At 41.7% G+C, this 15,767-nt stretch overlaps 1 protein-coding gene across 1 annotated transcript in view; it reads left to right on the top strand.

The window, feature by feature from the left end:
- PITPNB (phosphatidylinositol transfer protein beta) overlaps positions 1-15,767 on the top strand; it is a 60,665-nt gene that overhangs the window by 13,636 nt on the left and 31,262 nt on the right. The window contains exons 4-7 of the mRNA XM_082640388.1: positions 3,802-3,893; positions 4,563-4,570; positions 5,094-5,168; positions 6,489-6,572. Of these exons, the coding sequence (XP_082496514.1) occupies positions 3,802-3,893; positions 4,563-4,570; positions 5,094-5,168; positions 6,489-6,572 (259 nt within the window). The remainder of the gene's footprint in view (positions 1-3,801; positions 3,894-4,562; positions 4,571-5,093; positions 5,169-6,488; positions 6,573-15,767) is intronic.

Raw genomic sequence — 15,767 nt, 5'->3', positions numbered from 1 at the left:
TTATACGTTCAGCTCTTTCATTTAGCTCTTTAATCCATTTTTAGTTAACTTTTGCTGCTGTCCATTCTTGCCCACTCCGTTTAATTTTCCACGCAAAGCCAGAATGATATTAAAACTTAAATCACGTTGTGTCATTCCTCTCCTTAGAGCCTTCAGTAGCTTCCCATCATACAAAGAATAAAATCCAAACTCTTAGGCCTGTGAGAGGAGCCCCGTGTGATCTGTCTGCACCCTGCCCACCTCATCATCCTTGTCTTGTATTCCTCTGTTCTTTGTTCACGACAGTCTCGCCATGCTGGAGGCCTCCCGAGTGGCCCCAGCAGACCAGATCTTTTGCTATCTTAGGACCTTTGGTCATGCTGGTCCCTCTGCCTGCTCTGGTGTTCGCTGTCTCTTCATGTAGCTGGCCCTCTGCACCCTCCAGTCGCCACTGTAGTGTCACTTCCTCAGGGAGGCCTTTCTGAGCACCCTTGCCGCAGGTACTCACTTGCCCACTGCCATGTTCCTTAAAACTCATAGCCTTCAGGAAAGGTAATTTTCATTGTCATTTGTTGTTTGCTGGCCTGTTTTCTGTTTCCCTCCCTGGAAGGTGAGCTCTGGGTAAGAATTGTCCCTGTTTGTATACCATTATGTACATGGTCCCTGGCAAAATGGACAGGCAGTAAATACTTGAGTGGATGAATGAATGAGGTCTCCAGTGTCTTTAAGGAATATTTTAGTTGGTTATAAAATGAAAGATTACTTTATTTATGGCAAATTAATGTAGTCTTCAAATTCTTCCCTATGTTTTTCTACATTTTGATGTTTATCCACAGTAGGATGGACAAGGATGGAAAAATGGAACTTTGAACGGTTTTGTTCGTTTTGTCTACAAGAAGATGTAAACATTTCATTGGAAAAAGTGCAGTTTGAAATGATTTGCCAAGGTATTATTTATCTCAGGAGCAAGATTTTTTTTAAAAAGCTCCTACATCAAAGTTCAGTGAACACAATAGTCATTTATTATGTATCTTTTAAATCATATAAGCCCTTTGTTTTCTTCTGCAACTATGACGAAGTTGTCTTACTGCACAACAGATAGGTTCACAACCATTGGTATATTGAGGTTAGATCTTAATATTGATAACACAACTGATAAAACACTTCAGTTGAATTTTACCCTGAAGTTAAGTATTCTTATTTTGTATTCAGAGATGGGGTAGGGGAAGGGCTGTGTATTGGCAAAGTACCTTTGTGCATCTGGACATTATACTATGGCTAACTCTTAAACTCTGAAATCGAGATGTGTTTACCTTGAGGTAAGCACTGTCATGAATGTTGGTTTATCATGAGAGGACAACATTTTGTGACTAGTTTGGGGGAATAAGAGGAGGAATGTCCTTTTTAATTTGTTTGTTTTTGAAGGTCTAGCTCTATTTTGTTAATTTGGTTAATATTTGTCCCTTTTCTGAGACTCTAAGCTTCTAAAACAGAGTTTCCTGCATGTTAACTAAAGTGACCTCCTAAGTGATACTGAGGTAGAAAACAAGGTATATGCTTTCAGTTGTGTACGAATGGCACACTTGACCTGCCTTGTTAGGAATGTATTAAAGTTGCCATTAATGAAAATTCCTCTCCTTTAAAGTAGAAGTGAAATTCAGTTTTATTTTCTCCATTTATACATTTTCTCTAAATTTAGTCAGATTCATTGAGGAGAGATGTATGTTAATGTTCTCATGTTAAACGTAAAAGAACAGTAAATTTGAAACAAAACTAGCTCAAAGGTTTGGTCGTTTTTAACTAAGTCAAAACATAAAACGAATTGGAATTCGCATGGTAGAAAAAACATGCTGGAAATAAGACAATAGGCATTTGGAAGCAAGACGATGAAATACTAAAACTTACTTACAGATTTGGCTCATGCTGGCCTTCAGTAACTGACTGCCAATTTTCTTGTTTGTATCAGCAAATTTTAAAACTTGATGAATATTAAGGTTTTTAGAACATTGGGCACTATAGGAATAAATACAATAGTTCAGAGTATGTTTCTGAGCAGGTACACAGCTATTTTTCTCCTGCCTTTTTCTTAGTTGACCAAGTGAACCACTGATATAATCTGTTTGTCATTCTCTCAGATGACAGGTAATCTTGTAGCTAGTATTATAAAACATTCCCCATATGTATTATGTTATACCCTGATTAGACCTCTCCTACATTTAAAGGAGTTTTGGTTCCAGTTTTTTAGCAATGGAAGAAATAATTTGGTCTGCTTAGAGATTCCTTGACTTTTAATGTGATATTATTTTCATGTATCCTGTCTTTGTTTTTTCTTTTGGTTGGAATACATTTATTTCATCTGTCTGTAAACAAGGCATTTAATAGTTATGGCATTTTTTTAAATGCATATTAAATCAGGTGAGTTAAACTGTAGGGAATTCCTAAACTGTACCATTCTTGGTACTGCAGAGGCAAGGAAAGGACTGTGCACACTACGGTAGCTGTGCAGCTCTCTGGCTGGTGTGGGGTTCATTCCATCTACCTTGCTTAGTCTCCAAAATTCAACATAAGAAGATCTTCGGTCAACTGCTCAATCTTACTATGGGGCTAGCAGTCCTCTCTGGGTCTCATGTATCTTTAGTTTGTTCTTTCTCTTAGTTTAGGAAATTAAGTTGTGCTTGAAAGTTGTCAGAAAGTAGCTCTGATGGAAAAAATATACGCAGGGCTTCAAGTTGGAGGATATCATTTTGACATAGTTATTCAGCCACTTAAATGCTGGTTACATGAAATAATGAATTAATGCTTAACTCATAGTGTTCTTGAGGGACTAAAGTGAAGAAAGGCATGTGAAAGCACCCAGCTGCATGTCAAATTATAATTAAAAAGCAGTAACCACCATTTAGTGAGCTCTCATTGCACTGCGCCATTGCTAAATACATTACAGATACTATCTGATGGAATCCTCTCAATAACCCTGCAGAGTAGATAGTATGAACTCCGTTCAACACAGGAGGAAGTTAAGAGCGCCAAGTAATATGCCCCAGGTCACACAGCTACTAAGTGGTGATGTTGGGATTTGAATCCAACCTGTGGAAAGCCTGTGCATGTAAAACTGCTTTCTGTACTGTAGGTACCGCTCAGTAAAATGGTCATTTCATTTGCACTGCTTTGAAGACTGATAAAACTGATTTTCCATGTTTGTTAACCAGTTGTGTTTTCTGTTTGTGGTGTGTCTGTGGATGTCCTTTGCCCATTTATCTGTTGGAATCTTTCCTGATTATCTCATGAATTTGCAGAAACTCATCAGGTATTAATTACATATTTAACCCGTCTACTCTGACCACACTTGAGGCAGCAATTAACATTCATTTTCCAAGTCTACAAAATTTTATACTTGAACATATTTGAATATCTGACTCTCTACATGGATCCTTCACATTATCATTTTTCTTTAAGTTTATTCTGTAAAATGTATTAAAGGACTTTTATTCAGAGTCGTTATCTTATTTTGGCGACTATATACTGCATTAAGAAACAATGTGGTGTAGTCTAAACTGCAGGAGAGAACTTCTATGTTGTATTATGTGCAGGTTGAATAGCTTCAGTTAACCCTTAGATCTCATATTAGGGGAGTAGGTCAAAAGCCATAAGAAAGAATTGCTTCTATTTTAAAAAACAACCCTCTGTTTGGTTAAACACATTCTTAATCATTTTGTTGTTTTTACAATAATTTTATATTTGAGTACTCTTTGAAGCAGTCTGATAGCAGCCAACAAGGAATTAATGGTGCTGTTGAAAACGTATCCGGTATTTCTCTCCTCAAAGCAAAGTCCCAGCATTCGTGAGGATGATTGCTCCCGAGGGCTCCTTGGTGTTTCACGAGAAAGCCTGGAACGCATATCCCTACTGTAGAACAAGTAAGTCTGGTTCCCAGAAACCGTTTCACCCTTCTACCCTGCGGCTAATGAGGAAAGGGACTGCGGTGCCCGCGCCTTAGAGAAAGGTAACAGGAAGCAAGGCCTTCTCTGGGTTGTGGGGGAGTCACTGCACGCACTGTGGCAGAGAGGCAGCTGTGCTGGGTCCCACCCCCAGGCCCTAGTGAGGGACACGTGTTCATTCCCAGATGACAGGCACCTTGAGGTCCTCCGTTGACCAAGCAGGCTCCACGGGGAGCAAATAAAAGGAATACAGAAACCTTAAAGAAAGGTCATTCTCATGCACAAGTGTCATTTGATGTAGTTTCAACAGTATTTTACTTGTATTGCCACATAGTAGAGGAGGAATATGATGGACAGACTCCTCAGACAGTTTCCTGTTGTTTGCTAAGTTAGCCTTATAAATGATGTTTTGCTTTTGTGACATTATTCTTTTACCATTGTTTTAAAATTAGATTATTGATTCCACAATCTAAAGTATCCTATAGTGTCACTGTTTAGAAGTTGTGTTTTGCAGATATAAACCAAATGTTCTGTGTTGGCAGGTAGTTTAATCTTTGTGACATTAAATATTGTGACAGACTATTTTGGCTCCAATTAATATTCTGACATTTTCCCCCTTTTGTCGCCTACCTGTTCGTTATGCCTCAGTTGTAACGGTGAGTAAAACTCTTTTTGTGTAACATACTCTTCATCTTTAAACTTTGCTTTACATAGTAATATTTTCAGCTATTTCTTGCTTTTTTCTTAAAACTGCCCACTGCTGCATGGCTGCTCCTCGGTGCTCCTGGCAGCAGCTCGCGCTCCACCTCGTGCTCCATTGTTAAGGGGCTCTTTCCAGCCTTGCCTCAAAACTCTCCCTATTCACTTTATTTTGCTTCTGCTACTTCCTTTGAATGCCAGATTCACTCGCCAAACCTCACAGCTTCTTTAATATTAGCCCTGTGTGCTGCATGACACGCAGGGTTGTTTACATTATTTAAAAGCATGCAGCAATTGGTTTGCCTGACAAGTCTAAAAGTAGGCAGCTAATGATTCTTTGTCACTTGAGGATCAGTGTTCCTATGTCAGTCTTCCTGTAGAGTCAAAGCATGGATACTTGTGCTGGGGAAAGCTCCTGCAGACATGAGCCCCAAGAACCAGTGAAAGATCACTATCATTTTGCTGTTGTGTTTTCTGCAGAATGAATATATGAAAGATGATTTCTTCATTAAAATTGAAACATGGCACAAACCAGACTTGGGAACATTAGAAAATGTAAGTTTTGACTCTGGGCTTTCAGTGTAGAAGGCCCTGGAAATGGGAATACTGTAGTCATTTTGTCATCACCAAAGTGATGCCACCTGCCTTAGATGAGCACCTGGCTACACCGGGGTGTGTGTCAGATTGTGGTGAGGCAAGCACGCAGCCAGAAACAAATGGGCCTTCCTTGTCAGTCCCTTGCCCTGGTGTGTGAGTGGACTTTGGTGAGATTGCTGTTTTTATCAGCAACTTTTCCTGGGACAGCGAGAGCATAGATAAAAATGCACAGATAATTTTTTTCATCTTTTCCTCTATGTATTTGCCAGAGCTGCTCTGCGTAGCAAAATTGATTGCTTTAATTTTCACCTCCATTCCATTTTGCTGGAATATGGGTTGATTTCAGAGAAATGGCCAAAAGGCAGGAGGGAGAAGGTACTCTGACTGATTTACAGAAATGTTGACAAGCTCCCACCTTTTACAAATTGGTGCACATTTATCCCTAAAGTAAATTACCCAAAAATCAGTTAAGACTCAGTGTAGTCATTAACTTGGTAAGGTTTGGCAGGGAACTTGGGAGGGCACCTGGTATAGGTTGATGCCCTGGCCCAGTGGTTCTCAAAGGTGTGGTCTCTGGACCAGCAGCAGCATCTGGGAACTTGTTAGAAATGCAGATGGCTCAGGCCTCACTGCATACCCACTGAATCAGAATCTCTGGAAATGGGGTCCAGCATGGTGGGCATTCCAGTTTGAGAACTACCGTTCCAACCTTATGATATGCTGTTATGGGAAAGTAAGTTTATGGTAATTGTGGTAGATTCTTTATGGGTTCGTAGATGGAGTTTCAGAAATAAATGATTGAACAACATGAGGTATAGAGGAATTGACATCCTACTGAAACTGAATAGCTTTAGGATAATCAAATACAGGAGAGGATTTAAACCATACAGTGCACCCTCTTAAAATGTAATTATAATGTCACCTTCTGTTTGTCTAGGACTTAGAGGTTACAAGGACTTTGTCATGTACCATTTGGGTTAAACATAGGTCAGGTACATTTTTTGTATAAATCATCTCTAAGGGCTACCAGAAAATAATGGTGACAGATTTCTGTTAATTTGGCATTATCCTCTTCCCTCTCCCCCTTACCCTTTTACAGGGGTAAAAGATTTTGAGATCCCTCCAGCCTTCAGACAACTAATTTAATGAAATAGCAATTTGGATTTTTTTTATTCCTCATAATGTACTCCGAGAGTCTAAAGATAAAAGATTATGTATGTAAGTGTAGTAGTTTTGCCTAACAGTTTGCTTTGTTTCCTTTCTCTTTGTCATTTATAGGTACACGGTTTAGATCCGAACACATGGAAAACTGTTGAAATTGTCCACATAGATATTGCAGATCGAAGTCAAGTTGAACCAGCAGTAAGTATGATGTACAACTCGATGACGTTTTAACCTGTTGCCTTTTACATCTAAAAATTGTTTTATTTTTTTTCTGGTATGACCTACCTTTCTACACTGAAATAAGCCTGGAACTTAGGCCTGGGTCCAAAAAGAGAGCAGAGCAGCAAAAGCGATCAGAGAATAAGAGAGAATGTGATTTGTTTTTTCGTGCAGATTTCACCTTTGCACAAGTGATCCCTCTGAGGAATCCCAGTATACCCAGGATATACATATGAGTTTGTTTTCATTGGGGGGGGAAATAACATTATTTTACAAAAGAATTTTCTCTTGAGCGTCTTTAAATACTATGTCTCCCTTATATGTTTAAAGTCTGATTAAGAAAGCAAAAATTTAATTTACATACAAATTTTCAGTAATTCAGGGCTAAAGTTGTCATTTGTGGGAAATGGTTGATGGTAGAATATCCCAGTCTGACAGTTGTGTAGCTTTCTCTTTTGAGTCTTACTAGATGTAATTATTTGTACTCTAGACTTTTGACTTAAAAAAATTTTTTTTTCCCAAAAAGTGAGGACCCTTACTCCTCACCCCAACCCCAGCAATTAAGACCCTTGTTATTACTTTGCCCCAGTTTATAAATGTTAACTTAGTTCTTATAGTGTGTGGGGTACAGTTGTGGATTTTTTATGTGCTAAAATAACCGGTGGCCCTCTTCCTGCTAGTCTAGAGAACTAAAGCTTTGCAGTAAGAGTGGCACCCCTTGCTTTGTCATGGCAAAGCATGGCACATTCAGTTAGGATCCCTTTCCATTTCAATTTTGTGCTTATTTCCTGAACTTGAGCAGTGTTGTAAGCTGAACAGAAATAACCCAGATAATAAATGTCTGGTTTTGCCATTGAAATGGAAATGTAAGCTTTCAAAAACAAAGGTTCGACCTTTTTTCAGAAATCACTGGTTGGGACTGCCAGCAGTGACCCTCTGCTAGGCCAGGTCCTGTTCTGTTTAGGGCCCCCTCCCCGATAAGAAGTGTGAGCACTGATAAGGGACTCTTGTCATAAAAATTCTTAAATTTTAGTCATGCTGTGATTTGAAGTTATTTCAGTTTTAGTGATATTTCCACCTCTGAAGTTATATTGGACTTTTTTATCCTTAGAAATGAATGTACTGTTTTAAAAACAATATTCAGGTGTCTGTTTGGCCCCTTTATCTCTCTTGGTATCTCTTCCAGCCATGAGTTCGTGTATGTTAAAGAGTGGTGATAGGGTGAAAGATCACTGGGAGTGGGGTCACTAATGGCTAGGTCAGGGTAGCTCAGATGCCTGGAGCAGCAGTGCTGCCCACCGGGATTGGGTGAAGGCACTTGGATCGTATTGCGGGTGTTTGACTAAGTTGTGCTGGCCAAGCAAAATGGTCCAGTCTTGTGGCTCAGAGGTTTGCATTCCACCTTGTTCTCCAGCAGAGCACAAGGCACCTTTGATTTTGCTGGGGGCACAAGAGTAGTTCTTTGTTCCTGTCCTCAGGCTAAAATGGGCTCCCAAACAATGTTTGCAGGCAACAGTGCAAGGGGAAAGAACAGTTCAGGCTGATTGTGCAAGAGCCCTGGAGGCCCTCATTCCCTTCCTTCCACCCCAGCCTCACCTCCAGAGAGGAGGGAAGGCACTGCTGGCCCGGGATGCATGATAGCAGCATTGCCACAGGGGCTCTGTCTGGAAGGCACCACAGTGCAGAGGCTCAGCAGGTGGCTCTCTTTTTGGAAGGATGTGTGGGTGGGATAGATAGTGAGAGAGAATGGATTGGGCCTAGATGAGAGGGGTCTGCATTGTTGAGTCCATGGCGTTGTCACTGAGAACATACACTCTGAAACTAGATGGCTTCAGATTCAAATTCTGAGGTCTTGCTGCCTGCTGGCTATTTAGTTACTTAACCTCTCTCCCTGTTTTATCTTGTGAAAAATGGGGCTAATTATCTCACAGGATTAAATTTGAGCACTTAGAGCAGTGCCTGCTTTAATAAATGTTCGCGGTTATTGTCATTATTCTTAGCAGGAGTTCTAAGAATCTGTACACCAAGCATTGTTTGGGGAGTGAATAAGTGTTCACATATGTATGTGTGGTTCTGTTTTTCACCGTTCATAGCTCCTGTTTTCCAAGTTACACTTTAAAGATTAGTTAGTTTATTTTAAAGTTTACTGAATTCACAGTACCTTTTTTTATTGTAATAAAATACACATTAAATTTACCACTTCAAACATTTTAAATGTGCAACTCAGTGACGTTTAATACATTCACAGTGTTGTACAACCATCACCACCATCTAGTTCTAGAACATTCTCACCTCCCCGAAAGGACACCCTGTACCCATCACTCCTCACTGCTCCCTCCCCCCAACCTTTGGCTACCACTAAGTGTTTTCTGCCCCTATGGTTTTACCTGTTTGGGATATTTTATATAGATGGAATCATAGCAATATCTGGCATTCTGTTTGTGGCTTCTTTTACTTTGGTATAATGTTTTCAAGGTTCATCCACCTTGTAGCATGTGTCATTTTGTCATTCTTTTTTATGCATGAAGAATAGTCCAGTGTATGAATACCACGTTCTGTTTATGCATTATTCTGTTGGTGGACATTTGGGTTGTTTCCACCTTTTGGCGATTGTAAATAGTGCTACTGTGAACATGTGTGGCACAGTAGCTTTTTGTTTGTGTGTTTTCTCAGTTGTGGAAACTACAAGTACAAATGATATCATGTAGGGATTCTCAAAACCTTTTGGCATTAAAAAAAAGAAAGAAAGAAAGAACCTTGACATACATATTTTCTACTATAAAAGGGGGGAGGGGAACTCTGTGTGGTGGGAGGTGAGGGTGCCCTTGAATGTTTGGGGCTTGGGGTGAGGGGCAGGGCACTGAGCTGCCTGGGGGCATGTGAAGGCTGAGCAGTGGGCAGAGCAGGGGGAGTCCCGGGGGCTCCGGCTCTGCCTTCTGCACAGCCTCCTCCGCCCCCTCTGCTGGCACAGACGATTGCCTCACACTCTCCCTTCAGATTCCACCCCCCATCTGCTTGGCCTCCACTAGTTAACGTTTGCATTAGGATTAGCTTCTATTGCAAACACCTGGACCACCTGGCTATCCTTACTTCTTGCCAGATCCAGTTTGGTTTTCTGTTGAATTAATTTGTTCCTTTGATTCTGCACTTTTATGTTCCTTGGAAATTATAGCCCACGGTGTCAAAGGAAGCTTTAGGAACGCACTTGCATTTCTGAAATGGCCATGTTGTCGTAGCAGTCAACTCATATCGTGGGGCTCAGTCTGTGCTGCTGGCATAGCCCCTGGTAGCTCCTCAAGATGGTACAGTACCCTCAAGAGGCTTACACTCTGGGTGAGACAAACCCCGTACAGTGAAATAGTTAACAAATGGTGGAGGTGTATGCTTGGTCCAGAGCGCATCAGGATTTCAGAGAAAAGAAGTGATCTGTGAGGACAGAGGTGTGAAAAGACTGAGGAAGAGTCATAATATGAGGACGAGTAGCGTTTTGATGGGTGGAGCGGTCCACCCCCACTCTCACTACAGTTTTCCCTCTTACCCACATTGCTCTGATGTATTGTACGTTTGTTTTTCTCTCTCCCTTCTAAATAGAAATTGAACCCCAGAGGGAAGAATCTTTTTGCTGTTAACCCTTGCCTCCCCAGCTCCTAGAACAGTGCCTGGGCTGTAATAGGTACTCAGTGAATGCATGTTGAATGAATGAGTGAATTGCAGGCAAGCAGAATAGAAGCAGAGGTACAGGTGCGTTATCCAACACTGAGGGAGAGGTTGGAATAATAGAGTTGAAGGGAACCTTAGCTACCTAGGCCTCAGTGCTTTCAAACTGTGCTTTCCAGAACCCTAAGTTTCTTGGAAACCACTCTGGTTGTTAGGACGAGTGCCTAGAACATGGGGCTGGGAAGTTCCCTCTGCCCCTCTCCCAGCACAGTTCTGCATGTCTTACACTAGTCTTCACCATACGGTTTACTTTGAACACAGTTCTGCAGCTACAAATAGTTTGGTTTCAGGGCTAAACAGGGAAGTCCTATTGTACAAGTGAGGAAACTAAGGCCAGATAAACTGCGTTTTTCTCAAGGTCGTTGAGCTGATGCCTGAAGTGGAAATTCTAACTCAGTCCAGTATTCTTTCCACTGACTTGACTCCTTCTGAGCAGAGGCCCTGTCTGCTTTGTCCCTTTTCAAGCTGCCACTTGAGCACTGTCTTCCTCTCCTCAAGCTGGTCTGCCACTGGCCACGTCACACTGCTTGTTCTGGCCTCCCTTCTGGGAGCCTTCCTCTCTGTCCAAAGCCTGTGTGTCCTGCAGAATCTGCCTCCAGGGGATTTCACTTTCGTTGGCATCAGTCTTCCCCTCTGCTGAGTTTCAGCTCTTGTTCATTTCTTTGCTGTGCCTTGTTCTGTGTTCAGGAACCCATCCCCTCTTCACAGAGTGGTGACTTGTGAATAGGTGTCAAATGAACCTGATGAGCTTGAGGGCAATGAAGAAACTAACCTGTAACACCTGGGTTGGCCGGGGGTGAGGAATCAGGCACTCACATACATTCCCTGTGGGCGTGGAAGTCGCACAACCTCTGTTGCAGAATTGCAAATGCACGCGCCTTTTGCCCCAGCAAAATTCCACTTCTAGGAATTGGTCCTACTCAATGTGAAGTACCAAATGTATAAGCATAAGATTTTTATAAGGAAACAGTCTGAAGTCTTAAATGTTTCTCCATCGATGGGGAACTGATGAAAAACGTGGTTCCACCCGTATGGTGGAGTTCAGTGTAGTCACCAGAAGGGACTGAGTCTTTTGTACTGATAGGGTATCCTTTCCAAGACAATGTGGAGGGAAAAAGATAATATCTATATGCATGTATTTGCTTGCTTACGTATAGAGGTCAAGAAATGTGTATAAGATGGTGGTGACAGTGATTCTGCAGCAAACGGGAGCAGCTAGATTAGATGGCAGGGGGATGGGGTAGACGAGTCAGGGTCTGGCAGAGACATGCCCAGTGGACTGGGTGGGGGGATGTCCTCACTCAGTGTTCAGTTTTCTGTTGCTACATGACAGATCACCACAAATTGAGTTGCCGTGTAATGTAACCTAATCAAAGAAATGACAGCCCATCACCTTTGCCATAGTCTCTTGGTTAGAAGTCACAGCTTCCACCTGTTCTCAGGGGAGGAGATCACACAAGATTGTTACTCACTGGGGGAAAAGGGTCATCTTAGGATACGTCTGCCATACCAGTGGCCAATTTTTAGTACCTAAAGCTTGCTCTTTAAGGATTAAGTGATACTAGAATTGGGAGCTTGGTTAACTGCATGGGCCAACGAGGTGGATTTTCAGTAGGGAGACCTGAAGGTGTAGTCACCTCTCCATGCTCAGCCTGGCACCTTAACTCCTGGAGGTTTTAGTCTCCGTCTGACTCAATTCCTTGGTTTTTATTTTGTTTTTAATGAACTCTGTTTTTACTTGAATGAGCTAAATTTTCTTAAAACGTCTTAAATGGTTGAATTTCTGTCCTGCATATTACTTGCTTTAAAAGAAGTAAAAACAGTCAGTTAGTAATTTTGAGAGGATAAGTAGTCAACTCTCCCAAATCAGGACAAATGTGAAATGGTTGGGAGTTAAGAAACCAGGAAGTTGCAAGCGAAGCTTGAATCTTTTTACTCCACCTGGTGGGGGGTTTCTGTCACTGCAGCTGGATTTAATACAAATACAGCCCTGAACGTTATTCTAGTTGAGAGTAACTGTTGACTGCTTTTAACGTTTAACTCTCTCTGCTGGGTTGCTCTCCTTATAGACTTGCTGGGTTTTGGTCATGCTTATGCACTGTACTTCACCATGCATAGAAGGGATGTGATTAGACCCACAGTGTAACTGAATACTTGGGTGGATGCTTTGACATATTTACATAATCGAAGGATGACATTGTCAAAATAACTCTAGGAACAAGGAGTTGTAAAAACTGTCAGTGTGATGCAGAGTCACAGAGTAATTTGCTACAGAAATCATATATACATTTAAATTTATGGGTTATTTGGTTTTTTCCTTGATGACTTATGGGAAGTCTGCATAGGACTGTTACTATAGCCACCATTCTCTGGTATTGTCTAGAAGATAACAGCACTGCCTAATGAAACAAGCTGAGCAGTCTGAGATTTCTGCTTAAATGTCCCCACCCAATTTCTTTTGGCTACCATGCAAAACAGATTTCTTGTTTTAGTGGAAAGAGGCATTTGAGTGAAGTATTAAGATGTTATATCCTTTTAGAGGGAAGGGTCCTTCTGCTTGTAATTGCAGCAGCCACTGAGCACATCACGTTCCATCAGAACACACCCCCTACCCCCACATCTCCTCCATCCCCTCAGCTTCTTGCCCCTCCCTCATTTCAAATATAACCCAGATATCACTCTTGAAAAGCCTTCCTCAGTAAATTGGGTGCCCCTTGGGGGCCTGGACTGTACTGATCATCTCTGTATTTCTAGGACCTAACAAGATGCTCAGCGCCTGACATGCAGAGAGCTCTTCAGTAAAGGTTTGATCAGTCAAAGAGAATTTGCAGATTTTTTCCTCTGTGGTGTGAAAAAAAAAGCAGGGCAATGGGGAGACAGTTTGGAGGAAATGAAGTTTTTATTGTTCAAATATTAAATGGACAAATGCTACTTTAGCTCATTCTTTACTAATTCTGGATCATGAAGTATATGTGACGTGCCTTCAGTTCTAAAAACTGTGTCCTTTCTGAATGAGCAGATGCCTTTCTGTCAGATTAAAAAGTGTTTCAGTTAGATCAGATTGTAAGGAGGAGTCAAGGTGTCCAGCGTAAAACACCAGAATACAAGTTTTAAGGTATTTTTAATTTCTAAAGTCGTTGTTGATACATAACCACAGTAAAAAGTTGAGAATTCTTTAAATGTCCTGATGAAATGCACATGCATATCTTCAACTCATTTCCAAAATATACACAAATGAGTCAGTTGACATCTGCTTCTGCTTTTTTTTAAGGTATGAATTTGAATCTGGCCCCTTTTAATCATCTCCAGCACTTTGTCTAAGTAGCCTTCCATGATTTGTATACAAAAGTCACTTCCCAGGAGAGGAAGAGTCTTTAAAGTGTAAGCCGAAGTGTACACATGATTAACATCAGAGAGACCTTCGTTTTTGGAAGTAATTTGAAAGAAAATGAGCACAATTTAAAAAAAAGAAAAGAAAAGAAAAAGAAATTGGAACCACATTTTAGGTATTTATGTGTAACCGGGAAAGGATTGTATCAGCCTTCCTCTGTAGTCTATGCTTCCTCTGAAGTACTGCTATGGGACTTTATTTTTATAATTTATATTTTTTTTCATGGAAATAAATGTTCAATTCAAATTTTTAAGGCTCACAGGTCTAAAATTGATAAAGCTGAACATCTGCTTTTTAGATGTCAGTAATAAGCAAATATTAATGGCATAAAAGTTTGGGAGATATAGTTGAAAAATATAGATCTTTGCCAAATTAAAATGCAGCAGGTTTAAAGAGAGAATAATTTTTTTCCCTTTTTCATCATCTTAGGGTGTATTAATTAAAGGTGAAAGATTTTTCACAAATGAGGCATTTCAAAGTCAAGAGTTGCCCAGTTTTTTAACCTGAGTGTTGTTTCACTGAGGATGGTATTCCTAAAAGGAAGAGACACAAGCTAGAAACTCACATGCCATATTGTTTCTGGGTCACAGAAAGGATGTGCAAGGTGTGGTCTGATTGATCAGGTCCTTAGTGGAGACTCCTCAAAGAGCTCAGAGGGGCACTTTCATTGTGAGTGACCCAGGAAGCTTGTGCTCTTAAGATAAAGCTCAGATTTCATACATATCTCTTCATTCTTCTGTCCTCTTTAATCCCCCTCTGCCCCATTTGTTACTCTCAGGTCCTTATCCTTACATGCTCGTGGGTATAATTGCCTTGGTTGCCATGTCGTGTTTACCCCAAGTCCTTTTTTTTTCCTCCACATTTGTGATTGTCCACCCCGGGAAGTGGTGGGGAGGAAGTATCTCACACTCTGGACTCAGAGCTCTATGCCCTCAACCCTGATGCCTGCCCCCAGTAGCCAAACCTCCCTCCCTGGGCTGTGCTCCTTGGGTCGCCACTGTTGGACTCCAGACAGCTCTGTGCCATCTCCTTCCAGTAGAAAACTTCTCCTGAGCAGCTTTTTCAGCAGGAGCTCCTGGAGCAAAGTGTGGCTCCACTCACTAGTCCCGCTTCTTTCCCTGCTACCCCAAGGGACACAGGAACTCCCAGGTGAGAGGCCAGGGCTGCTCATAAAGTTCACTCCCTCGTGGGGCCTGGAACCCCTCTGCTCCATTCCAGCCTACGTAGTTTCCCCACTTGTTTGGGCTCCTTTGGAGAACACCCCCACCACGGCCACAAGGCCGTACACGTATGGATCTCAGTTGTGGCTGGATCTGCCCACTGATCCAGTTCTCTGAACGTTCTTTAGAGGTTACAAGCTTCTTTTTAGGGCCCCTGAGGCCCTCTGGGGAACGCTGTGGCTAAGTCCTAAGCTTGCCCCTCAGAACCTTAGCTAGGACTCTGGCCAAAACGCTTTCCTTTTAAGCAAGGTCTGCCAGTGGGCAGCTTGTTAGAGATGTAAATTCTCCTCCTCCCAGGTCAGAGCCTTCCAGGCCCTGGGCTGTCTCTGTCCAGCTCTTTAGGTGATTTCTGCTCACTCTTGGGAAGTGCTCTAGTACGCTGTTGCTGGGCAACATTGTAGAGGGGGCACTCTCCTTCTAGGATTTTGGAAGCAGAAGGAATCTCAATTGGAGGCCATGGTCCCAAAACATTCACACCAGTCGCTAATTTTACTGTTTAGGAGTTTCAGCTCAGGGAAGTGCTGTAACTTTTCCGCAAGCCACGTTACCAATGGACTCAAAAGCAGGGCTGCTGACTTACTTTTCTAGAACATCTCACTGTATGCTGTTCCTTCCTTTGCATTATGTTGATTAAGAGCATTCTCAATTTATTTAAAACAAGCAAGTGCTGGCTCTTCCATCCATCTTCTCTCGCCCCCGGAAATAGCAGCTTTCATCGGTGGCCTTTGTTACCGCTGTCCATAACTGCTAAACTCTGGCATATTTGGAAATTTGCATACATACAACAGAATAGAAGGATTGGACCCTAAGATGTCTTTTGGTGTGGGTACTTAACAGTGAGCACCA

The sequence above is a fragment of the Mesoplodon mirus genome (genome assembly GCF_964341445.2).
Source record: "Mesoplodon mirus genome assembly, chromosome: 13".
Classification (NCBI taxonomy): Eukaryota; Metazoa; Chordata; class Mammalia; order Artiodactyla; family Ziphiidae; genus Mesoplodon; species Mesoplodon mirus.
The sequence above is the reverse complement of the archived record's forward strand: the minus strand, read 5'-3'. Positions and strand labels throughout refer to the sequence as shown.